A 27361-nucleotide genomic window follows, 5' to 3' on the forward strand; every position below is an offset into this window, starting at 1 on the left:
TGAAGCCATTCCTCTTCTCACAAAGGCTTTCCAACGCAAATCCCAGTGTGCAAAACCACATATGCATTTTTACTAAGAAGGTTGTAAACGGTGGCCACAGTCCAGAAAACATCCATCATCTACTGAGCAACTGTATTAGTTATTAACCACTTGCTAGCAGGGGAGGAGCATGAAACTTTTTTTACAATGCCTGAAAGGCGTCTGTTTCGGTGAAGAGTGTCGCCAACGGATTCACTTCTGGCTGGACTATCACTGTGGTCCCCACTCCATGTGCTGTGAAGCGGCCTTCTCTGTTTTGGAAGATATGTTCGTCTGATTCCTTTTGATACAATATCCTTCAATGTGGTTTGAGAAAAAAGGTTAAGGTGAAGAGATATTAAAAAGCGTTGCCTAAAAGTGGTGGAAGAGAAAACACCAGTTGTTTCCTAGACTTCTCAAATCTTATATTAAATGAACCTCTGGAGCTCCTGAGACAATGATGGGGTTAAGATGCTTACTTTGGGAAAATGCAGGACTAGAGACAAACCATAAAATTGTGTGGGATCAGAATGTAAATATATCATGTCACTTTCCACCATAATTAGCATTAAAAAGCCAGCAGTAAAGCCCAATGCAACATGCCGGAAAACGGAATAAAACCATACGTGCAGACAGACGGACACTCCTTTGTCAGTGTCATAATATTGGTTCATCATGCAATCGTAAATATAAAATGTACAGTAAGAGGGAAGAGCAAACTCAAAAGAGAGGAAGTCGTCCGCAAGCGTTCATGAAAGCATAAACAAACATGTCATCCCGCTATAAACCTTGATCATTGATCAATAGTAGATTGCCAGAGAAAAAGATCCACATGCAAAGGGATTCATGTGAATTGTCAATGATGATGATGTTCCACCACCTTAGTGAACGGATGCATGTACTTTACTGCAGCGAAAGCCAAGAATACCCAATAGTTTACAGGAAAGCTGCAAGTACACAATGACATCAGTGGAGAGTAGTTGCAGGCTAATTCAGCATTGAAGGGGTTAATGACCATCATCTGACTCTGGATCAGGGGCTTTCTGCGAAGGGTTACTGTTTTTAACAACCACACTGCAGCCAATCCCATCTGTATAACTCCTGTGTGATGTCAGGAGCCCAGCCTCTCAAAGTGATGTTTTTTGCAACCACCCCTCTACTTCCACTCTACCCTCCACACTTCACACTACAACTGTTCCCATAAACTCTGTGACAGACTCCCAAGCGCTGCCACACAACTTCAGGCAGAGAGTGATGAAGACTTTCCTGTAGCCTGTGGGGACATTGAACTATAAGTCAGCAGCACTATACATAACCAGCAGCCGTTACAGGTAAGTGATCTGTACTAGACATTTTAATCCAATCCTCTTTTTCTACAAAGGAGAAGGCTGTGTTCTTACACGTGAAAGACCATAAAGGACAGGGCGATTTAGGCAATATTTGGTTACAAGCTGCCTAATGCTTTATGCGCTAAAACATCACAGGAATTATTATAAAGCATAAGAATAAACCCCATTTAGCCAGGCCAAAAAAAGTTAGTTAAATATAGGCGCGTGAAAATAATATTTTCTTGCTTTTAATTTGGTGGCCAATTTCAGTTTTTCATTCCAATCATTTATTGCACAGCAAACAATCCTCGGGCAGTTATGTTTTCTGCAGAAAAAGGGAAAAGGACGTTAAAATATTATTCGCCGAGTCACAGATATGGAAGTAATTGATCAAAATTGCTACTTAATGCGGCAATAATGACTGCAGTCTGTGGCAAAGGTCTCTAAATGTTATTCCGTTTCCTTAGCCATTAGAGAACAAGGAAAGGCCAGTCCAGAAGTGAAAGTCTTTTTCTGCTTGTGTGTGAAAATCTTTACTTTATACAGACAACTCCAGTCCTCGAGGGCCACCGACAGGTCAGGATTTCAGGATATCCCTGCTTCAGCACAGGTGGCTCAATCAGTGGCTCAGAACAAAGACAGAGCCACGTGCTGAAGCAGGGATATCCTGAAACCTGACCTGCTGGTGGCCCTTGAGGACACAGTTGCCCGTCCCTGTATCTAGCTTCACAAAAGTCTGATCTATGGTTATTACAAAAACATCAATCTCTGCTGCAGAAATTCATTCAAATCTAATTTAATAACTAGATGTTTATACACGGGAGGAGACGCGCTAACCTCGATCAGACACCTTTCATGACATGCTTTTAGAAGTTGTTGAATTAAATAAGATTTTGATTAACTTATATGAACAGAGAATTGCATTTGTCATAACCTGGCCATTCGCGAAACGGCCGTTTCATAGCCAGACAGCTTGGAAATACCAAACACTGGGTACAGGTTACCTGCACGGGCCAGGAAAAACCGGTGCTAATGTGCAGGCTTCTCCCGCAGATTGTAATGCATTGTAAAGCAAAGTGAGACCGTAGACCCCTTTATCTTAATCATCTGAAAAAAGGACAGAGAGGTGTCCTTACCCGTTAGGTATAACTGTACCATGTATGAAAAATAGATGCCAACATACAGAAGAGCGCCTGAAACAGTGTGTGTAATAATCCTGGTGCACCTTGTTAAAGGATAGGAGAATAAAGGAGCACATCTGACAGGCAGAATTTAGAACCCTCTTAATACACTGAGGTCTCTTACACACACACTCGCCCTACTTGTTGCAATAATAATAGTTTTGCTGAAGACAACTGCTCTGTGTTAGCGTCGCTGAGAAAGTAGGAGACACCAAAATACAATATCAGACAAGTGATGGCTTGCTATTTATCCATGAGACAGGTCTTACTCGCAACAATGAAAAACAACACTATTCAAATTATTAACAGAAATAATAATGCCCGCCGGCCGCTTGCTTGCATAGGGCTATATTCAGGCAATCTGGTTAAAAGAATGGATTCATTCACCACAATGCAATGTTTGTGTTGCTGCAGGACACGTCCACATGTAAAACTTTAGGGCATCCTTCAGCTGAATGGGACATAAGCTATGCACGGCTTAGTACTATGAAGTAAATCTGGGCCTTGGTGCTGCCTATAGATGTAGCAAGACTTGCTGTCCTCGGCGCCGTGGCCGAAAAAGCAACCATCCGCTGTTAACAGCGTCTGCCGTGATCACGCTGCAGGGGGATCCGTGCTTCCAGATCGGACCCACTGCAGCATTAATACGCCCGGCCTGTTATCGTGGCGGTACCGCGGTCGGCCTCGGCAATCCAATCGTAAGTCCTGCTACATCTGTATGATACAGTAAGTCTACCTCACGCAATCTTTCAGCTTTGATGCCATTGAATATGGACATGTAATTTAGTCAGTCAACAAGCAGTGTAAATGCTTCTGGATCAGTGTACACCAAGCCTATACCCACAACTAAACTTGTTGAGGTTTGTAAAACACATTAAAATACTAATTTTTGGTTTAGTGTGGCTCTCACCCATGCTTCGGTACAGGCCGGGTGCAAAATGCACAGTATGCTGCTAATACACATAGCATAAGACAAAAACACATTAAAGCAGCAAACTATTAAAGCGACCAAGTGTGGATACTGAAACACCCCATAATGCCCCACATATACCTTCCTTCACCGGGTGCATCAGCCTCATCACTTGATCTGTGGTGTATTTCATTTGGACTCTTTTTCCAGACTACTTTCATACTTCCAAATCACATTTCGACTAAGCTATGCGGTTTGCTTTGTCTAGAACCTTATTGATCCCGTGCTTAAATTGTCACTTGCAACAAAGTAATCTTACAACATGAGGCAGATTTCCCACTGGAATCGTAAATGACACAAGATGGTCCTGACATGTTTGAACAGAAAACATTCTGGGGAGAGAGTCACAGAACTGACCATGCTGCACCCAGACAAGCAAAGGCAAATTAAACACAAAAACTATACACAGCACAGATCAGTCTTGATCTGCACAAACCAAACACACACACACACACACGTATATATCTTTATCTGTATAGTGCTATCCATCTACCTAGCGCTTTACAGCCATAATACAAAAATAGTGAGAATTATAGGGAATAAATGCTTCCATTACATCCATTAAGTAAAACTCAGGAGTGCACATCAGTGAATACCTCATTAATACAGTTCTGAATATGCTTTGAATAGATAAATATATTTGATCTATTTGCGGACTGTGGAAGTCTAGGACTGCAGATTCAAAACTGCTGTAGGATTCTTGGATACTACTGTAATAATCCCATTGTTTACCAGGAACAACATCAGAAGTCAGGTGGGGTATAAGCCGATAATAGATCAGGGCTCAATGTGGACGTGTCATCCAGCACAACAAAGCACGCAGGTTTTTATTTTTAAACCGTGCACGCTCTTTTTCCAATCGTGACCTTTCCCAAATCCACAACCATCTTTATTGTAACCAATGAGGCTTAGTGGAGACAGAGCGAACGCATGCAATGTAAATCCAGGCATTATTAAGACAGTGTCTCTGGTTAGTGTCCTGGCTCTATGGACACAATGTGCAAATACAAAATCACATACAGGCATACCCCGGTTTAAGGACACTCGCTTTAAGTACACTCGCGAGTAAGTACATATCGCTCAATAGGAAAACAGCAGCTCGCGCATGTGCCTGTCAGCACGTCCTGAACAGCAATACTGACTCCCTACCTGTACCGCAGCTGTGCGCAAGCGGGGAGACTATAGAGCCTGTTACACATGTGTTATTTACGTCAGTTATGCACGTATATAACGATTGCTGTACAGTACATACATCGATAAGTGGGGAAACGGTGGTGCTTCACTTTAAGTACATTTTCGCTTTACATACATGCTCCGGTCCCATTGCATACGTTAATGCGGGGTATGCCTGTACTGCAGTAAATTAAAATGGGAACAGTTAATGTGACAAGCTGGGCAAGCGTCAAATAATTCCGTCACACATAGAACTTCCGAACAGAAAACACTGCTATGTTGTATCGGAGTGATTACCATTCACAAATGGATACTGTACAGTAGGTTAAAAATCTGGTGGTCAAAACATGCAGCACCAAGAAGTGCTGAGTACAACTATATTATTTACACATCTAAATACAGTATGTACTGTTTTTAAGAAAATTAGAAATCTTCTTACTTCAGAATCTTATATGCAGCCACGTCACTGGTGGAAACGGCTGGCGTGGCCGTCTGTAAACTTGCAGGTGGAGAAAGGAAGCTAATCTTAACATATCATATATTCTACTATACAGTTACAGACTGTTCGTCTGAGATATGAGAGACAGGGGCAGTCTGGACCAAAATCTCCACCATGTAAAACAGGGGCAATAAAGTAAAGATTCGAGATTTTCCTCTTTTTTTTTTTTTTTTTTTTATTTACTTTCCATAAATACAAAGCAGTTTTTGGGGAAAGGGTGGGAGGGAGCAAACAGGACTTTAATAAACCTAAAATCCCCACCGTGGAAACTGAACCCAGTACTTTCTTACACTGACATTCTTGTACATCCAACAGTACCACCACAGTCATCCAAGTTATGGCCATAAGCCCAGCACAACACTAGAAACTGTGTTAATTCTGAACTATTTGATAAACGGTCTGCTGATGTATAGAGCAGACAGCTGCTAACATATAACCAGTGAACTACACACCTCTGGTTTATGTCTCTCCCTATGAAATCCGTTGAAAGCAAGGCAGAATCTGGAATGCTCCAGTGCCCAGACTGATGGCATGTGTTTTCTTAGCCTAATATGGGCTACAAAATGAAGCCTATTACAAAATCGCTTTCAAGGCAACGTAGAGTGCCCAAGCAACAAAAACGCCAAGATGTATGCCCTGTAATGATACACCTCTATCTGGACAAACATCTACATGAAGACCTTAATGCAGCCTTCAAGTGTCAATTAATTTGGTTCATGTAAAAGTGCAGCGCTGACATTTGGCATTGATAAATAAAAGCAATTAGTGTGGAGTCATTACATAGCATCCAGTGGAGAAGAAAGCCACAAATCTGCTCCATTGTACCCCGACGCCACTACTTAAATGACCCATGGATAGGCAAGTGAGCACTGGATCCCTACAGCTGTGAGTATACGGAGACAATCTCAAACTCACGTTCTGCCTCCCATATAACCAGGGATACATGTGCGCTGTCTGCTAAAGCTTGCATTTTGGACCAAGCACAGACATCTCATTTGAGAAAAACAGGTTGCGTTATGCAGTATTTGAGCCTAACCCATTTTACAAGGATCCAAAAAAAAAAAGCCACATCTGACAGTTACAGGGACACTGTAGCATTACACCATTTGCTTACACGCCCGAGTCATTAATGGAAAGTTATAATGCAGATCCCAAACTGTAAAGAGTTTCGATGAATTAGGTATAATTGTTAAATGCAAAGTCCTACATATTCATGTCCTTATATTCATCTCCCCCAAAAATGAGGAACACATGAAGAGACCTTTGAGGTTTGAAAGCTCTGTATAGTATAATAGTACAGCTTAATAAACTCCCGGATGTGAAGGTCTCCAATAGCTTTCTTTTCAATAACTTTTTTGATTTTATAATATTTCTTTAACATGTCATTTGATTCACAACGTGGCTTACAGTATCTCCCAAGAACAAACCAGTTTTAAGAATACATCTAAGAATAAGAATAATAAGAATACATCGACATATTTAAGAATACATCTGGCTGACTTAAATGTAGACACTTATTTTACGATCCATTTTGTACATTTGTGTTTGTTTTTTTTTAAACAAGTTAAATTGTAATGTGGGAGGGGTTTGACTTCTAGCTATTGCTTTGTGTGATGTTACTGTGTTATCTGAACCTGGCATAGGAAGTGTCACTTTCCTCCCCTACTGATTCCAGTGTTTATTCATTTTACTGTAAGCAAATTGGCACTGCTCTTTTATAAAGAGGCTTGTATTCATTTGCATGATTCACGTTCACTATTATTTCTCTAACCATTCACTCTCCTGCCTACCCAGCTCCAACACAGGATCTCTAAAAATCAGGGAGAAGATTAAGGCCCCTTTGTCATTCCGCGCACGGAAACCACTGTCTCTGTCTGCACTTCTATTATCCGTCACCTACACCCCCTGTCCTTCTATAGCCATGGAGAAGGTCCAGCACATGACCCGCTCTGCCATGAGGAGAGCCTCAAACATTGAGGTGAACCCACAAACCCGTCGAAACCTGCAGGAGCTCTTTGTCAATTTCTCTCTGATTCTCATATGCCTGCTGCTCATCTGTATCCTTGTGATGCTTCTCTGAGGGTATCCGCGACCACCGCACATCCCTTACATACAGCACAAAAAGACGTTACAACCTCCCCCGACGGAAGGGCTCAGCCGTATTCTCGCCATTGTAAAGAAGTGACATACTATCGATGGGTTTGCAGAATTGGTAGTTTCTTAGCTTTGCACGCTGTGTATTTCTGATCTGTTTGTTAAGATGCTTCTCTTACAGATGTAAAATGCTTTTACTTGATTCCATAAGCTCATCAGTTAGATATTTGCAAATAGACATGGCACAAATTGTACAGTTATCACGCCAATTGTAACATGGTTTATGTTTTCGGAAAGCCAAAAATGTTCAGATAGGATGCGTGTTTCAGACGCTGCCGCTTCTCTGGAAATATGCATGGCTCTGTGAAATTGTTCACGTGTTACTTTGTCGATGCAGAAGTGTTCATTACCACAGTGTAAGAAAATAAAAGCATAACAACCTCACCACTAATCAACTTGGCTAGATTCAAATCACTTTGCACTGGTATTTAAATACACCGCATAACACTTCCTGATCCTCAAACCTTTTTGACACAGTGAAACCGTAACAATGCACCTCACGCTATGTTTTAATAGTTTTAGAGTTATTTGTATTCGCATTTTAAGAGTTCTTTTGGTTGCTATTTATTCCGAACTCACGTTTTTCTGTGTTATTTATTTATTCTCTTTTTGGACATTTTTGTGCAGCAAAGCTGAATGCTGCAATGCCCAGGCTGAGAATAACTGCAATCGTCTGAACTATGAAAAATAAGGCTTTGTGAGATGTTTAACATTCGCGAGCAAACAATATCTAGGACAAACTTCAATGCTGGTATAATGAAAGGCAACCGCTGTCCGATAACATGAAGACAGTGCATACTCTAGAGCTCTTCGATCATTCCCGAGGCACTTTTATAAACGACACTTTTCTAGACTACTACAGCAATTGCAAGCCTGGGTTTTTAAAATGCACCAGAAATTATGTATTACATAAGGCAGATCTAATGCCAGGCTTGGGGTCTAGAGTGGCATGAGGACGACAATATGCAGCATTCCCCCGTGTAGCCACACATCAGTAGAACAGTGGCTGGTCCGACTAATTCATGCTTTAGGTCTGTGCTCTGTTTTCTACACGGGTAAGAGTAAGGAGCGATCCAGATGCAATGCTCCAGGAATCCAGAATATGCAGAGAAACATCAAACTGCAGCAGGCATTTCCAAGTCACTCACTACATACTTAATACAGGACATGGATGTTAAATCCCTTCCAGCAGTAAGTCTGGTTATTAAATGCTCCAGAAGAGAAGAACTTTATCACAAAAGCAAACGTGCAAAAACAGAAACAGCCATCCCTTTTAATCACCGGGGTTTGGTGACCTACGTTACATTATTCCCGTTTGGTGATAATTGGAACTCTAAAAACCAATATGCTGTGAAGCCGTCTTCCCCTTGCTCAGGAAGATTTACGGTGCATTCATTTACAAAAAAGATTCACTTGCCTGTGTGTGAGAGTAGCATGTAATAGCCTCTTGGTGCTGCAGCCTGTCCTCTGCGGCAGGATCCCCTCAAAACTGACACCAGCATTCATTCAAATAGAAACAGGACTAGGTTAGATCAAGGGTGGGCAAGAGCCACCAACAGGTCAGGTTTCCAGGATATCCCTGCTTCAGCACAGGTGGCCCAATCTGTGGCTCAGTCAAAGACTGTACCATCTGTGCTGAAGCAGGGCTATCTTTAAAGCCCGACCTGTTGGTGGCCCTTGACGATTGGAGTTGCCACTCCTGGGTTAGACGCGCACATATAAATATAAAGGTCAACTCACACCATTTATGGGTGAAACGAGACAGTGCACAACGCTTCGGCGCGCACACAGACCCTTCTTCAGGTACATTTGCACCCTACGGGCTGGTTTGTACCGAAACGTTGTGCACTTGGTCTTGTTTCCCCAAATAAATGGTCCGAGTTGACCTTTTATGTTATAGGTGTGCGTCTAGACTATTTTTCTATTCCATTCATTTGCAAGGAGAAGACGGCTTCACAGTACATGGACTATAGTTTATTAATGTTACTTTAGGTCAGTTACCTCTCGGGGTAAACGGCTGCACACGAAATTCATGATGGTCTGGACATTAAATGAAATGGTCAGAAACACATGAAACTAAAACCTTCATTGAAAAGAAGCATGACTGCAATGTAGAATGCTGCAGGGTATAAAAAGTCTGCTTAGACATATCCAACTACCAAAAGAGTCATCAACATCAGGGGAGCGCAAACTTTTGCTGCTGCGCCCCCTGTCTTCCCTGCCTCGATGCTCGTGCGCCCCCTCCCTACCTGAGAGCTGAGTCAAATGACGCCGCGGTGTCATGTGACGTCACGTGACCCACAGCACCATTTGACACGTGTGACTTCACGTTACATGACCCCATGGCGTCATTTGACGCCGCGTTGCCATGGCGACACGTCACAGAGTGTTTCAATCTGGGTAAGTATAGAGTTGCAGAGGCCTCATGCGATCCCCCGGCATTTCATTTAAATGCCTACGGCTACGCTTATAGTGCTGGCGACGGCGACACGACTGTCAGGTGACAGTCGCTGGAAAATCAAATAGAGATGGCTTTCACGATCGCGAACAATCTGTTACTCCGTCGCGTCGCGCTTACTATAAGCGCACGCGACGGCGGCAGTGCATGTTTTGCCACGATGTTGCGTCTCCGTCGCCAGCACTATAAGCGCAGCCTTAGGGAGGAGCGCGGGGTCTCTGCAACCGCCCGCGCCACCCCAGCAAAATCTCCCGCCCCCCAGTTTGCGGACACCTGAATGCTACGAAGAGTATATAGAATGTATCTACCTTAAAAAAAAGTCCTGAGCAGCAGCTGCTAAACGCCACAATGGCAATTTACATATTACTACTAATTAAGAGAGCTAATGTGCCTTTTACACTGGTGCAACAAACCACTTTCTTTACACATACAAGTGAATAAGCCTTAATGTGTCCTGTGGCTTAGCACTGCTTACTGCCCATATAACCCAGTGTCACCCTTGTAACATGAGATACATTTCACCGTTATTACGTTTTACAGACAATTATTTTGTTAATTTCACAATGTTTATTTAAACTTTACAAAAGACGATGCAAAGTAACAATTCTACATGGTTGGATCTGTGCTGTGTTGGCTGTATCATTCTGATAATTAAATTACATTAAAAAAATGTTTTAACAGGTTAATACTATTACAGTATTTACTCAACTGCCCCAAAGGGCTGTTTTATTCCCAACATGCAATTGACTGCGGCCTTTTCCCATGACTTTGGAAGCCCTCTCCTAGCCACACAATCAGAGTAAAGTAAAACAATATGATTAGAACAGTGATGTTATTTTGTCTCTCTTGATGATCGTAATTAAATAAAAGGCTTTCAACTTGAAAAAGGTGTACAGTATACTTAAAGGAGCAATATCCGAAGTGTTTTTTTTATTTGTTTTTTTTTTTAAATAAATCAGTTCTGTAGTTTTAGATAGTACTTACTACCTTTTTTTTATTTTAAAATCCATGCGTTTTGATATACTGAGAGCATCCTTGGATTTCTATAGCAGGCTTTAGCACACTTCCCCAGCAATGCAAGATATTTATACCGCTTTTCTGTTTGTGATCATTTGTTGCCAATGTTCCCAACAGTATGAGCTGCAAACTGCAACAATAGATAATATTACCTCAGTAATATACTTTAGGGATACATTGTAGCTGCTGAGTTACACTGACTGAAGGATTGATTTGAGACTGAAAAGCAGCCATTTAGTGAACCCTGGCAAACAGGATCACTGCTGATCATGGGAGAACCGATCTGAAGCTTAGGTAATTAGTTTTCAATAAAGGTAATCAAAGGCTGCATACACTAAAACAAAAAAAAGATTTTGTTCAAGCTGCTTGGATTGCCTCCAACATCACCGACTACATATAAGCAGAGATGTACAAAAAACTGCATACAGGAGGGCCCCGCTCATACGGCGGGTTCCGATCCAGGCCGCCGCCGCCGTAAAGCGGAAATCACCGTAAAGCGGGGCCCTACTGTACTGTATTGTACCTTTGAAAACAGAGATACAGAGCTGTAAACCGACTGCTTCGCTGACAAATGGCATCTGACAGGGAGTTGCGCACGCACTAAAACTGTTGCTTAGTGACAGCCGGATACTCAGCTGCTGAGCGCGTCATGCCGAAAAATCTCCAGAAAAACGGAACGAGCGCCGAACCTAATGAATATGGGTATACATTGGGAAACGCTGTATGAGCAGAACGCCATAAAGCGGAGCGCTGTGAAGCGGGGCCTTACCGTATATAACTAAAGTAAACGCACAGTAAATCTGTTCTACTCATGCCATACAGATTATACCATTGCTATTATTGTAGCATGGATGGACAATTAATAGACCGTCAATGTTGCTAAATTATGTATAATAAATAAAATGAACCTAAATCAACGGAGACTTTGTTATAGACCTCTAGCTTTATTACTTCAGCCATATCAGAGGCACTGGTGCTATACATCTGTTTTGAAAATGCTTTAAGCCATAAATCCAGCACAAATACTTGGAAGCTGTTAAAAATAAAGGCCCTACCTTACAGCAGCAGGGGATCTCTGACACTAGTGAAAAGGGGGAAAAGGGTAGAATAATTTTTCAGAGGGGAAAAAGGGGGCATTCTGTGGCAGGTATGACTGCATTTACAAAGATTACCTATATAAACACACACACCTCTGCATGTTACTTACAAATACTGGTTTGTACTACTAGAATGGGAACCACTGACAAATTTGGTTATAGATCGGGATACCCATTTCTCTCTTAAGTCCACCTTCTTCTGTGGCTCACCACTGGCCATGCACCCTTGACATAACCAGACTGGCATCTTGTCACATGCAACATGGCCACATCTCCAGAAAGCACATATGAAGCCCTGCGTCTCATAACTAGATACGTATTGAAGTTGTAGCATCACAAAGTGACATATATAGCTGCATAACGGGGAGAAATCTACCCCCCCCATCCAATTAGCTTAACATATGACTATAGCTAGAAAAAAACAAAAAAAGAAACACGTTTGCCAGAGACGAGTGGAAAATGCTAAAGCTGGTCTAAAGCGCATTGTTTGGTATCTAAAACGCTTGATGGAAGGACAGGCTTCATGCGTATAACTGCAGACAATATTCCTGACTTCCGAACAACTGGATATATCCCTTTAAGATTATAGTTTAGTTTGACAAAGTTATACATTTTTTTAAACACTCTAAAAAAGAGGAATCCATTAAAAAGCTGCGACATTTCATGGCTCAGCCAACTTTACACATTTATCAGACTAAAGCCCTATTGTTTACACGTCACCTGACACTTCAGGCCATTATGGCCTTATTATGCTAAGTTTGGTTATCCCTTGCATTAAAGAGCATGAAAATGTTCCCAGTTTAAAAGTTCACCACCTCATAATATTGTCTCGCTGCCATGGTAACTCACTTAAGAAGCCATTCAAAAAGCAGAAAAAGCCGTAAAACCATCGCGTACGCGGCTTCTTTGGTACGCTTTGTAGTCACGCCAAGAAGTGGTGGTGGTCTTTCCACATCGCAGACAGGCCTCACATCATCTTTACTCTTCCACAAAGAGAGGGAAACTATGGCATGCCAATAAAAAATATCTATTTAGAGAAGAAGGTGGAAGTAGGTAAACGAGGCCAGATTTTTCCTCGCTGTTTATGTGCCTAACTAAATTGTGAGGTGAAAAATGTCAGCCCCACGCAAGGAACAATTTCCATTTAAATGCTTTCCGAGGTTTTCCCTCGTTTCTAAAGGACGCTTGTATTTTAGTTTTCCCGTTCTGGAGAAATGTTGGTGGTAAAACCGACAGTGGGTCTCTTCACTCCATGATTTACTATACACAGAACTGCTGGGAACGTCGCACTTTTAGAATGACTGCTGTAAGTGATTAGGAATGATGCCCCAATTAGCCACTATTGACATTTGTGCTGTGTATTAGGTGACAATTAAATTACCAGGGTTAGAATTTCAAACCGTCATTTGCATAATGTAGGTTTTATTCCTAATTTAGATTATGAAAAAGTTTAATGTAGATGGGAAAGTGTTAAAGCAGCAGACCAAACTGCCAGTTTTTTTTTAATTTCATTTTCCCCCCTTTAATATGTGCATCAATACAATCCACAGCATGATCAGTAATTAGCTAAATTGCTGATCGATCCAGCAGAAGAGGGCCGAAGATGCAAAGTTCTGTGGGGAAGATCATGTGACCAGGCAGTCACTAGATACAATTGGTGCATTGCTAGAGAGAGGGCAGGGCTCAAAAAGGGTGTGCCAGAGCCTGTTTCAGAAGAGGAAGGGGATGTGACTTTGTAAATGGTTGCTATAGAAACAAAAAATGCTTGTTACATAATACATAAAAAAAATGTCATTCAGTGGTTAAAAAAAAAAAGGCTGCAAGTATTTTCTCATAGTACAGAACGGATTTATTTAAAAACAAAAAAACAAAAACACATGTACAATATTGCTGGGTCTGCAGCTTTAAAACGTGGACAATGTGGCCTTTAAATCCTAGCGGACGAGAGCAGGGTTGAAAATTGAATGTGCACTGCACAAGTGTGGCTATGTAATAGTACGCTCACAAATGTACACCTCTACAGGAACAAGCACAAAAGTCTTTTTCACTGTGGCAAAGTCTTGCCCTGCCACCAGTTTTGCAAAGCTAAAATGTATAGTATTGAGAAAGGAAAATTCGCTTGTACACTTTTCATTTTACAATTTTAAGTGCATATATATTTATATATATATATATTTTCCCCACAGGTGCAAGAAATAGTGCGCAACTAGAAAGTGGGAAAACAAGCACCGAGCACAAAAGCAGACTGCACAAATCGTCAAGGACCAAAAGGAAGAGCGTGGGACACAATGGATCTCGCCAACAATAGAGGCTTGAACCTTCTTCTCAATTTTGTGCTAATTGTGATGGTTCTGTTGCTTATGTTCATTCTTGTGAAGCTTCTGTGAGATCCTACCCAGATGTCCTTTTGTGTGATGACACAGCACACCGACGTTATACATAGTCCAACTGAATAGTAATGGTGACCCAAGACACCCACCCAACATGTAACCTACTTGGGACACAAATAGCAGGATAAGTGGACACCACTTGAGGACAACTTGATTTTTTTTTTTGTCCATCTTCCATGATTACTATGCACAATTTCAGATGTTTCCAAGAAAATCAATCAATTATACAAGAAATATCGATTTGACTATGCAATCAATTGATCATAAGTTAGGACTCAAAATGGAAAGCATATTAGAGGTCTTGGGAAAGTGATGTGCGTAACAGATGCATGTCTTGTCTGAAGTTTCCTCAGAACTAACTGCACTGGGAAAGCCACTTCTGGCCACATTAACTAAGTGGTGCTATTGCATAAAAAAACTTCCAGCCCATCCAGTTCAATGGGTTGTAAGGTGTATTCTGGTATTGGAAGTCCTCTTACGGAATAGCATCACTTCATTAATGCGGGCCTTAATATCTAAGGGGGCATGCAACACATTGCTTTGGAATATGATGCAAACCTCTGTCACCGAGAGGGGTAAAGCTACAGTATGCATGTCATATAAACAGCAACAAGAGCTCTTTTCAACTGTACGTAGGAACTACTGTAATGAAGCAAAAAGTTGAAACGAACCGATAGAACACTAAAACTGGTTAGTAAAACTTTACAACATCAACAATACGCTCTTAAGGTGACAACCTAGGTTTGCAGGGCGCATGCAATGCTGGGGGCTATTCTTATACAAACATTATCACAACATGTTAATTAGATCATTACTCAAGATGAAGGCGATTGTGGGCAAATAAGGATTTGAGGACATACACTAGCTCTGCCCCATCCATGCACACAAGGAGCGCCCCTTCACAGCACAGACTGTAATCTCTACAGTTAAACCGACGTCTTCAAGCACTTTGCTGTATCTTGTTTTGCAGCTTCAGCTCTATTAATGTTGAGCACGTTGACACTAACTGAAAGCTGCTTAATTGTATAGAGAAATGTAAAACCATTGTACTGTTCAGCAAAAACTGAAGAGTAGGATCCCTTAGAGGAGCAGGCTGTCCCTTTTAGGAATGTGCAGGGGGGTTATGCTATATTATAATACATTCTACATTCAGACTACAAGCCTCATTCCCAGACATTTCTACATTCAGTCAAGGTTAGAGGGGAGATCAGCTTGCTCCAGTCTGTGACTATCCTCAAATAAAAAGCAAAATAACACTCATTTCAAAATGGCAGCAAGCAAAAGCAATGTTGGTGAGGTTCCCATTGCTCAGGAATTGCAGCAAAAAAACAGCACCAGTCGGCACAATGGGGTCAATATAACACAATAGAGCGCAGGGCATAATGAAACTTATTTTGCAGCCTTATGTTCTACAAATGCATTAGCACCTGTAAATAAATATAACCTTGAGTTTTTTTGGAGGGGGAGGGGGGGTTGGGCTGTCCATATGATATTTGAGTTCACATTTATTATACATCATGTCATCTTACCCGTGATGCAAATAGATAGTTAATCACTCCAAACCATGGTTTAGAACTAAACAGCGTACTACACCCGGAGAGCTCAACTCCCGTCCTCAAGCCCTCCCCAACAGGGCAGGTTTTCAGGATATCCCAGCTACAGCACAGGTGGCTCGCTCAGTCCCAGCTTCTGCACAGGTGGCTCAGTCAAAGACTGAGCCTCCGATTGAGCCACTTGTGCTGAAGCTGGGATCCTGAAAACCTGACCTGTTGGGGGAGGGCAGGGGTGGGCTTGAGGGCTAGAGTCAAGCACCGCTATCTTTAACCAGTGAAATTCTACTTCATGTGCAAAAGGGTTGAAACCAGCACTGTGCTTAGAAAAATCCCACTAGTTGCAGATCTAGGTGAAAGCCCAAAACGATGTCAATCCTGACGTATTCAGAGCTAGTAAGCGGCGCTGTTGCTCTAAAGACAGAGCCGTTTCTCCTCCCCTTTTACCCTCCTTCCATGAATTCCAGCTTGCATAGTGGGGCTGCACTGTGGTGATTAATGTAATCGGGTTAGCGTTAGCGCACACTTTGTTTATTGTGTCAGAATCTTTTCAACAATTCCAGTCTCACTGGAGTTAGGTTTAAAAGCTGTGTCGGATTTAATGTACACGGCAGTAATGCCTGGTGACCACTTGTTTAGAGTTTTGACATCTGGAAAGTTTTTTTTTTTTTAGGTTTCTGTACATTTTTAGCAGCTTTGTATTATTCTATACAGCAAGTGAGTAATAGTTAGAAAAGTGAGTTACTGCATAGAAAAGTACTTCACTTACAAACGGTATATTTCTGCTCAGGTGCAGCCTAGTCACACTTTGTTTATGGCAACAAGTTTACCACATGCTGTAACTCGAGTAATAAAAAAATATCACCCGTGAGCGCATTCACATGTCTCAGCCAGGTCTGCAACCCGGCTTTTCACCATTATCTCATAACATACAGTGCTTCCACTGCAGCAAGGGATTCTGGGAAATGGCATGCAAATGAGCATAGTGTCACCTTTCAAGGCGAGACAAAAAAAAAAAAAAGAAAGAAGATGATTGTAGCGTATCTGCTGCGTCCAGGTGGAGAGCTACGAAATGCCCCACTCGGGTCTCCAGAAACGTGGAGCCGCGTTCGCGCCAGACCTTTGCCGCACTCTTTCCCCAGCCGAACCCTCTCTGCCAGGGAAGCCTGCAACTTACGTGCCTAAAATAGCACTGCTGTTGTATGGCACATGAATATTTTTTTAAATCAAGACATACTGTCGTGGCAAGCTTTCCCGCGCGGTGGCCGCTTCGACAGATAAGCGCTAATGGCGCTCATCATTGAAAGCGCCCGAGGCGCGGGAAACCGGCCCGAAAAGAAGCCGCGCGCCACCGCTGTTTTAAAATTCCCGCGGTGGCAGCCGCATTAGGTTAAAGGCCACTGTATATATGGCATTGTAACATCCCATCTTGAGTTCCAAAATTAAAACCTGTAGCACAAAAATAAATATAGGGAAAATTAAAATAGTCAGTATCAATTGTGTTCATGGGACCCCCCTGCGACCTCACGGTGCAGTTCCAGTAGTCCATGGAACACTGATTTAGGGAGAAGAATGCAAGAGTATTTGTACTGTGTCAAGAACCCAAACAGTGATCCACGCACAAGAAATACAATTACCCCGCAGGCTCGTTTAATACTCATAGGGTCTGTATTTATTAGAAGCACAAATATGTTAGAGTTATATTATTACTAGCTTTTGATTTTGTAAATAAAAAATGTAAAATGTGGAAATCAATTGTTTTGTTTGTTTTTATTAAAAGGTAGAAAAACCATGCAAGTGTTAAATAAATATATACAGTTGTATGGAGGTAGGTGGCACCTCCCCCCAGAGCTCACTCCTCCCCTTTTTAACTTGGGAGGTCTTTTCACTTTGCTGTAAGAACAGGATCTACTATGGTTCTTTCCCCTCATACAGAGTTAAAGGGAAGGGTTCACAGTGTAGTGTAGGACCTGCATTTTTGGTTATACCTTGACGTTTGGTATGCAGGCATACGACGCTTTGGCCAAAGGGTTTAACTAAATAACCAAGTAATTATTATAATTGAAGTAGTTAAACTTTATTATATATATATATATATATATATATATATATATATATATATATATATATATATATATATATATATATATATATTGTCAATTGGATGTAACATTGGGCACCCCTGTCTTTTGTTGTTGAAATTATTCATATGCAAAAAAAAAAAATGCAGATTTCACAATCGACATGGTTCACAAGCTCAATTCATTAAAAAGACAGAAGTAATGTAAAACAAAGCAGTACTGCGTAGCAGGTTACAAAATGTATACGTTTTACAATTTCCCATTGGTTTCCTTAAAAATAATTAATCTCACTTGGTGATTTTGTGTGTGTGAAAAATGGATGTTTGTATTTTCACAGGACACTGTAAAATCCTACAGATCGTGACATTTAAACAATTTATTCTCATATGTGTTTACATACAATGTTACAAAACACGGTTATTTAACCCATCACACATATTACTCCCACTAATGTATTGTGTCCTAGGGTGGGACTGTATCATTAAAGCATTGGAGCTTGGCATCTTATAAGCCTTTATGTAGTCCACGGGTAGCCAACCCCAGTCTTCAAGGGCCACCAGCATGTCAGGTTTTCAGGATCTCTTCTTCAGCACAGATGGCTCAATCAGTGGATCAGTTGTGGAATGAGCCACCTGTGCTGAAGCAGGGACAGCCTGAAAACATGTCTGATTTATTTTATCCCTGCTGCAGCCGCAGGGGCCCTGGAATGCATGGCATTGTCTTACCCTCTGGCAGCAACGAGCATGAGCGGCTTTGTGTGTCTAGGGCTGAAGTTGGTGTTTGATTTCCGGTAGCAATCTTCCAGGGCGAGCACTCGTCCCGTGAAGCACAGAAAGGGCACAAGCAGTGCCACGTACTCTGGGGAACAATGACCCTGACTTTGTAAATCACACTCAAAGGGTGACATGGTTTACAAAGCACGGCAGTGGCGTATAACAAGCACAGATCCGCACTGTGCTATTTACAAGAGGCACACATTTAATCCCATCTCTGTATGCAGAGATTACTAGTTACATGGAAACCGGAGTCACGGACAGGCTGGCACAGTGAAACTTTTGTGCTCATTTCAAATTCCCCAAAAAAAGACACGGCTGCAGCTGCTGGAATTCCACAAGTTGAACTTCCCCAAGAGACACACACAATGCAGAGACCCGGTGCATTGGTAACACGGTCATTCAGGCTGTTAACACACACATTCACATGGACTAGCTTTCCGCCAATTGATTCAGCAAGTTTAGTGCAAGGCAATTCTAACCAGAATGATCTTATTTGGCTTAATTATAAAACTATTGGTAATCGAGTCACCACCATCAGATTCCCTTTCCTGTATGTGTTGCTGGTATGCAGGTGATATACACCAGAGAATGCAAAATGTGACATGGGAATTAAAATACACAATTTAGGTCAGCTCACAACATCTAAGGCTGCATCCATAGAAGCACCGACAGCGCTCCTCCGTGCTGAGGCTCGCCTGCTCAATCAGGAGCGATTGTATGGACTAGCAGGCGAGCCAGCATGCGCGATCAAAGGCGGGACATCACTGGGCCAATAGCCCGCAAAGCGCCGACGTCAACGTTACAGCGCCGACGTCGTGACGCTGCTTCGCTCTGATTGGGCGTTTCAGCCGACAGCGCACTCGGGAACAATTTCAGATGTCGGCTGAAAATCCCAACGCTTCAGCGCGCATGCGGACGCTCGCGGAAGCCCCTTCTGAAGACATCCTCATTGAGGATGATGGGGCTCATCGCAGAGCGTCCGCACTGCTCAGCGCTGTCGGTACTTCTATGAACGCAGCCTAGGATATACGCGGATTGCCATAGGATCCTAAAACAACATGGTATACAAAACCTTAGAGTATACGGAATACCCTGATGGGGTAAACAAAACAAACACGTATTCGCTGATAACTCCTCGAGAGGGAACACGTTCCTACAAAACACCTCCATTTTACAGAGGATACGCAAGTCAACAATTACACAGAATTATGCAATAAACTAATTACCACTGAATGTTTACATTTTTGTGTTATGGTTACCCATATATCTAGAAACAATACCATAAAAAATGGAAATGATTCTCATTTAAACCATACTGGGTTTTTTCTTTTTTTTTTTAAATAATTAATTCCATTTCATTTTGGAGAAGAAATGTAGGTCTGTCTCCTCCCCCCATATCCCATCTAGCAAGATCAATGCTACAACGTTTCAAATCTATTGCATTTCAACAGTATTACTAAGCAAAATGCCCGGAGACTGGAGGCTTGAATAGTAGTGTTTGAAGATATATGGGCAGTGGTGAAAGGAACACACTCGTCAGGAGAGAGGATGGCTCCCCCGTGTGGCAGTGATGAACAATGGCTGGCTCAACCAACACTCTGCTTCCCGAAGTCGTGCCCCATAATGCTTTGCTCAAACACGATGCAAGGCAGTGTGGGGAGCGGCGTTGGGAAGCAGGGCGGTGACTGGCGGCTCTGCTTCTGAGGACATTTTGCCGCAGCTGACGGCTTTCCTGCACTGGTAACCCACGGTAGACGAGTGACTTCCAGCGCTGCACGAGTACAGGTATGTGAAACCTGCCCAGTCCTGGGTATGGGTAACCATTGTTTATATTTACTTAATTGTATACTTCTTGTCATTATTTAATCAAATGGCCTCTATAAACCAAGGTATTTTGTGCACACATTTGCACCCCATCATCTCTGAACCAAATAAACAACAAAATATGGCATACAGTTTATATGGAATAAAACTTCCAGCTTACCCGAATGGCTCCAGCTCACAATTTTCGGAGACTTGGGCCCCTTGGTTTCGATACGCGGGTATATCCCATATTTAGACTAACAATCTCTGAACCGTGTGTTTCACAGAGTATTTAAATTGTTGCCCACTATACTATATATGTACAAATGCTGTCCCCCTTCCCTCGTTCCCTAACCCCCACAACCGTGTTATTACCAGATTGTATGTATCAATGTACCCCCCCCCCCTAGTTTTTCTTTTTTATGTATCCCTTCTCTTTAAAAAGACCAATAAAAAAAATTAAAGTAATAAAAAAAACATTTGCACCCCTAAGGAGCAATGGTGAAGTGTGTGGGCGTTTGTGTATACCCCATTGGGGGGGTGTGTATGCTGTTTTAGGATCCAACGAAAGAATAAATGAACTTTTTAAATCACACCCCCCCCCCCTATTTGTATCTCCCTTGCATGTTGTGAACGAACCTTAATCTTTAGAGCAGAGGTCTCAAACTCAGTCCCCAAGTGCCACCAACAGGCCAGGTTTAATAGATATCCCGGCCTCAGCACAGGTGGCTCGATCAATCAGTCTTCGACTGAGCCACTCGTGCTGAAGCAGGAATATCCATAGAAACTGGCCTGTTGGTGGCGCTTGAGGACTGAGATTGAGACCCCTGCGTTAGAGGCCCGGCTCGTTTTCTGTAGGATGATTGGGCAGGCTGCTCTGAGGCAATCATGTGACCATCGCCAACCATCGCTCTATGAGTGATCACATGACCGCAAATGCCAGGGATCTGGTGACACTACTGCCGGATGCAGCAAAAAGGCTCGTTTATAGCAACCTCATTAACCTCTTCATTGCTGCTTGTGGTCTAAAACCCTATATTCTTTGAGAATGACAGATGTACATTGAAGCTGCAACATACTCCAGCAACAAATGTAAGTCTTCTGTCTTGTTACCAACATAACTGCCATCTCGTTCTTTTCTTGAGATCCGTGGCAGAACTGCTAGCTACACAAAGCTGTGCCACGGGTAAATATCGGAGGCCACGCGTATTTGGGTACTCCAATACTAACTGCACGCAAAGCATGTGAACGATATTATGCAGAACCAAATGCTGATGACATAAGGAGAGTGAACAAGGTACAGCCAGGGATATAGCCTGAAAAGTACAGCTAATCTGACCATGTGGCATATGAATGATCCTTGTACAGATTAGTTTCTAAATCAAAACACAAGATCCCCCAGAACATTTCTACAGTAATCCAGCTGCCTCGTTAAGGTTATTACATTCATTTTGCTACGTGTATTATTGCAGGGATGGAAAAATCCCGGGCAGATAAATGTCTCTCCAGAGGCCTGTGCTGCAATGACTGACCTGATTGCCAGGTCAGGACACCGTTGCGCAGTTCAGTGAGGGGAGCAAGAGGCACAGGCAGCGCGATAACTGGGGGTGCGGATAAGCGCATACTGGGGGGCAAAGCTACTTGGAGCTCTCCCTGCTCTCAATGGACACTGTGGGATGGGGGAGGAGTGTATGTGTGTCTATATGAGCGAGAGCGCGCATTTCTCTGAGAGGGTGTGGGAGTGCGCGGGAGTGCGCGGGAGTGCGCGGGAGTGCGCGGGAGTGCGCGGGAGTGCAGTGGGCGGGAGTGCAGTGGGCGGGAGTGCAGTGGGCGGGAGTGCAGTGGGCGGGAGTGCAGTGGGCGGGAGTGCAGTGGGCGGGAGTGCAGTGGGCGGGAGTGCAGTGGGGGGGTGGCAGAGCGCGCATGGGTGGGGCGCGTGGGCGTAAGTGTAGGGGCGTGGGCATACGTGTAGGGGCGTGGGCATACGTGTAGGGGCGTGGGCATACGTGTAGGGGCGTGGGCATACGTGTAGGGGCGTGGGCATACGTGTAGGGGCGTGGGCATACGTGTAGGGGCGTGGGCATACGTGTAGGGGCGTGGGCATACGTGTAGGGGCGTGGGCATACGTGTAGGGGCGTGGGCATACGTGTAGGGGCGTGGGCATACGTGTAGGGGCGTGGGCATACGTGTAGGGGCGTGGGCATACGTGTAGGGGCGTGGGCATACGTGTAGGGGCGTGGGCATACGTGTAGGGGCGTGGGCATACGTGTAGGGGCGTGGGCATACGTGTAGGGGCGTGGGCATACGTGTAGGGGCGTGGGCATACGTGTAGGGGCGTGGGCATACGTGTAGGGGCGTGGGCATACGTGTAGGGGCGTGGGCATACGTGTAGGGGCGTGGGCATACGTGTAGGGGCGTGGGCATACGTGTAGGGGCGTGGGCATACGTGTAGGGGCGTGGGCATACGTGTAGGGGCGTGGGCATACGTGTAGGGGCGTGGGCATACGTGTAGGGGCGTGGGCATACGTGTAGGGGCGTGGGCATACGTGTAGGGGCGTGGGCATACGTGTAGGGGCGTGGGCATACGTGTAGGGGCGTGGGCATGAGTGTAGGGGCGTGGGCATGAGTGTAGGGGCGTGGGCATGAGTGTAGGGGCGTGGGCATGAGTGTAGGGGCGTGGGCATGAGTGTAGGGGCGTGGGCATGAGTGTAGGGGCGTGGGCATGAGTGTAGGGGCGTGGGCATGAGTGTAGGGGCGTGGGCATGAGTGTAGGGGCGTGGGCATGAGTGTAGGGGCGTGGGCATGAGTGAAGGGGCGTGGGCATGAGTGAAGGGGCGTGGGCATGAGTGAAGGGGCGTGGGCATGAGTGTAGGGGCGTGGGCATGAGTGTAGGGGCTTGGGCATAAGTGTAGGGGCGTGGGCATAAGTGTAGGGGCGTGGGCATAAGTGTAGGGGCGTGGGCATAAATGTAGGGGCGTGGGCATAAGTGTAGGGGCGTGAGCAGGCGTATGCGTGTGGGCGGGCGTGGGTGTAAGTGTGTGGGTGTGGGAGGGCGAGTGTGCATTTGGGAGGGCGAGTGTGCATGGGTGGGTGGGAAGGTGGGAGGGCGAGTGTGCATGGTTGGGTGGGAGGGCGAGTGTGCTTTGAGTGTGCCTGGGTGGGTGGGTGAGCGAGTGTGCATGGGTGGGTGGGAGGGCGAGTGTGCATGGGTGGGTGGGAGGGCGAGTGTGCATTCGAGTGTGCATGGGTGGGGGGGCGAGTGTGCATGGGTGGGTGGGAGGGCGAGTGTGCATGGGTGGGTGGGAGGGCGAGTGTGCATGGGTGGGTGGGCGAGTGTGCATTCGAGTGTGCATGGGTGGGTGGGAGGGCGAGTGTGCATAGGGCGAGTGTGCATTCAAGTGTGCGTGGGTGGATGTGCATTCGAGTGTGCATGGGTGGGTGGGAGGGAGAGTGTGCATGGGTGGGTGGGAGGGCGAGTGTGCATGGGTGGGTGGGAGGGCGAGTGTGCATGGGTGGGTGGGAGGGCGAGTGTGCATGCATGGGTGGGTGGGAGGGCGAGTGTGCATGGGTGGGTGGGCGAGTGTGCATGGGTGGGTGGGAGGACGAGTGTGCATGGGTTGGTGGGAGGGCGAGTGTGCATTGTGTGTGCATTGCATTTGTGTGTGTATTTGTGTGTGCATTTGTGTGTGCGTTTGACTGTGCGTTGAGCGGGCATATGCGTGTGGGCGGGCGTGGGTGTAAGTGTGTGGGCGTGGGAGGGCGAGTGTGCATGGTTGGGTGGGAGGGCGAGTGTGCATGGTTGGGTGAGAGGGCGAGTGTGCATGGGTGGGTGGGAGGGCGAGTGTGCATGGGTGGGTGGGAGGGCGAGTGTGCATGGGTGGGTGGGTGGGAGGGCGAGTGTGCATGGGTGGGGGGGGGCGAGTGTGCATGGGTGGGTGGGAGGGCGAGTGTGCATGGGTGGGTGGGAGGGCGAGTGTGCATGGGTGGGTGGGAGGGCGAGTGTGCATGGGTGGGTGGGAGGGCGAGTGTGCATGGGTGGGTGGGAGGGCGAGTGTGCATGGGTGGGTGGGAGGGCGAGTGTGCATGGGTGGGTGGGAGGGCGAGTGTGCATGGGTGGGTGGGAGGGCGAGTGTGCATGGGTGGGAGGGCGAGTGTGCATTTCGAGTGTGCATGGGTGGGTGGGAGGGCGAGTGTGCATGGGTGGGTGGGAGGGCGAGTGTGCATGGGTGGGTGGGAGGGCGAGTGTGCATGGGTGGGTGGGAGGGCGAGTGTGCATAGGGCGAGTGTGCATGGGTGGGTGGGAGGGCGAGTGTGCGTAGGGCAAGTGTGCATGGGTGGGTGGGAGGGCGAGTGTGCATTAGGGCGAGTGTGCATGGGTGGGTGGGAGGGCGAGTGTGCATGGGTGGGTGGGAGGGCGAGTGTGCATGGGTGGGTGGGAGGGCGAGTGTGCATGGGTGGGTGGGTGGGAGGGCGAGTGTGCATGGGTGGGGGGGGGGCGAGTGTGCATGGGTGGGTGTGCATAGAGTGTGCATGGGTGGGTGGGAGGGCGAGTGTGCATGGGTGGGTGGGAGGGCGAGTGTGCATGGGTGGGTGGGAGGGCGAGTGTGCATGGGTGGGTGGGAGGGCGAGTGTGCATGGGTGGGTGGGAGGGCGAGTGTGCATGGGTGGGTGGGAGGGCGAGTGTGCATGGGTGGGTGGGAGGGCGAGTGTGCATGGGTGGGTGGGAGGGCGAGTGTGCATAGGTGGGTGGGTGGTAGGGCGAGTGTGCATGGGTGGGTGGGTGGGCGAGTGTGCATTAGGGCGAGTGTGCATGGGTGGGTGGGAGGGCGAGTGTGCATGGGTGGGTGGGAGGGCGAGTGTGCATGGGTGGGTGGGAGGGCGAGTGTGCATGGGTGGGTGGGAGGGCGAGTGTGCATGGGTGGGTGGGAGGGCGAGTGTGCATGGGTGGGTGGGAGGGCGAGTGTGCATGGGTGGGTGGGAGGGCGAGTGTGCATGGGTGGGTGGGAGGGCGAGTGTGCATAGGTGGGTGGGTGGTAGGGCGAGTGTGCATGGGTGGGTGGGTGGGCGAGTGTGCATTAGGGCGAGTGTGCATGGGTGGGTGGGAGGGCGAGTGTGCATGGGTGGGTGGGAGGGCGAGTGTGCATGGGTGGGTGGGAGGGCGAGTGTGCATGCATGGGTGGGTGGGAGGGCGAGTGTGCATGCATGGGTGGGTGGGCGAGTGTGAATGGGTGGGTGGGAGGGCGAGTGTGCATGGGTTGGTGGGAGGGCGAGTGTGCATTGTGTGTGCATTGCATTTGTGTGTGCATTTGTGTGTGCGTTTGTGTGTGCGTTTGACTGTGCGTTGAGCGGGCATATGCGTGTGGGCGGGCGTGGGTGTAAGTGTGTGGGCGTGGGAGGGCGAGTGTGCATGGTTGGGTGGGGAGGGCGAGTGTGCATGGAGTGTGCATGGATGGGTGGGAGGGTGAGTGTGCATGGATGGGTGGGATGTGAGTGTGCATGGAGTGTGCATGGTTGGGTGGGAGGGTGAGTGTGCATGGATGGGTGGGAGGGTGAGTTTGCATGGAGTGTGCATGGGTGGGTGGGAGGTGAATGTGCATGGAGTGTGCATGGTTGGGTGGGAGGGCGAGTGTGCTTTGAGTGTGCATGGTTGGGTGGGAGGGCGAGTGTGCATGGATGGGTGGGAGGGTGAGTTTGAATGGAGTGTGCATGGGTGGGTGGGAGGAGAGTGTGCATGGGTGGGAGGGTGAGTGTGCATGGAGTGTGGGTGGGTGGGAGGGCGAGTGTGCATGAGTGTGCACTAGGGGGAGGGGGAGTGTGTATGGGTGGGTGAGTGTGTATGGGTGGGTGAGTGTGTATGGGTGGGTGAGTGTGTATGGGTGGGTGAGTGTGTATGGGTGGGATGGGGGTGACGTGTCTGTATAGGAGTGAGTCAGAGAGTCTGTATAGAAGCAAGTCGGTATAGGAGCGAGAGAGAGACCACAGCCTACAGAGCGAATACATTATCTACCTACTGAAGGTAAAAGACCCAAAACAGAGACAGACCTTGGGCCAGTACAGAATGAGCACCCACAGCCTGGAAATAGAAACAGGCAGACACAGACAGAACTGGAAGCCCCGGGAGATGAGACTGTGCCCGCGATGTGAGCTAGGAGAGGTAGAAGATGAAACACACTTCTGCTGCGCTGCACACAATACTCTGAAGTGAGGAGTGCCGACCTGGAGAAACTCACTGCTGTTATCCAGAACTTTAATAATATAGAGGAGAACCAAAAAATAGCAATCCTCCTGGGAGAAGATGGAACCACAGAAAGTACTGGCTGCACACCCCCTATAATTCCTGTACTGTGTAATCATTGTACCCTACCCTGTTATTCATGCTTTGGCAATACTGAAAATGTTTTTCTGTCATGGAGAGACAGAGAGAGACAGAGAGAGACAGAGAGAGACAGAGAGAGACAGAGAGAGACAGAGAGAGACAGAGAGAGACAGAGAGAGACAGAGAGAGACAGAGAGAGACAGAGAGAGACAGACAGAGAGAGAGAGACAGACAGAGAGACGACAGACAGAGGAGACAGACAGACAGAGAGACAGACAGACAGAGAGACAGACAGACAGTGAGACAGACAGACAGAGAGACAGACAGACAGAGAAGACATATCTCAATTCCACACTGGACGACAATGCACTAGAACAGACAACGAGCTACACGTACCTTGGTCTAACAATCAGCTCATCAGGAAATTCAACCTGGCCATAAATACACTGAAGGAGAGGCCCGCAGAGCATTTTATGCAATAAGGAAACAGATGTACCACCTCAAACCACCAATAAGAATCTGGGAGAAATATTCAACAGCATCATCACAC

The 27361-nt window shown here is 46.0% G+C and overlaps 2 protein-coding genes across 5 annotated transcripts in view; one reads left to right on the forward strand and one right to left on the reverse strand.

Annotated features, from left to right (window-relative positions):
• CEP85L (centrosomal protein 85L) overlaps positions 1-27361 on the reverse strand; it is a 259428-nt gene that overhangs the window by 75145 nt on the left and 156922 nt on the right. The window lies entirely within an intron of this gene.
• PLN (phospholamban) lies at positions 1047-16863 on the forward strand. 2 transcript variants are annotated; one of them, XR_012801135.1, is made up of 2 exons: positions 1047-1349; positions 14082-16863. XR_012801135.1 is itself a non-coding variant. In XM_075597742.1 (2 exons), the coding sequence occupies exon 2, from the start codon at positions 7091-7093 to the stop codon at positions 7247-7249; it is 159 nt and encodes a 52-aa protein (XP_075453857.1). In that variant the 5' UTR covers positions 1125-1349; positions 6964-7090; the 3' UTR covers positions 7250-7714. The 2 variants fall into 2 exon arrangements, 1 of the variants encoding a protein (XP_075453857.1); XM_075597742.1 differs by lacking the exon at positions 14082-16863 and adding an exon at positions 6964-7714 and having other exon boundaries at positions 1125-1349.

The sequence above is a fragment of the Ascaphus truei genome, chromosome 4 (assembly GCF_040206685.1).
Source record: "Ascaphus truei isolate aAscTru1 chromosome 4, aAscTru1.hap1, whole genome shotgun sequence".
Lineage (NCBI taxonomy): Eukaryota > Metazoa > Chordata > Amphibia > Anura > Ascaphidae > Ascaphus > Ascaphus truei.

What these genes read in the sequence shown, in the direction of transcription:
- PLN (XM_075597742.1), top strand. Translation starts at nt 7,091, where the DNA reads ATGGAGAAGGTCCAGCACATGACCCGCTCTGCCATGAGGAGAGCCTCA.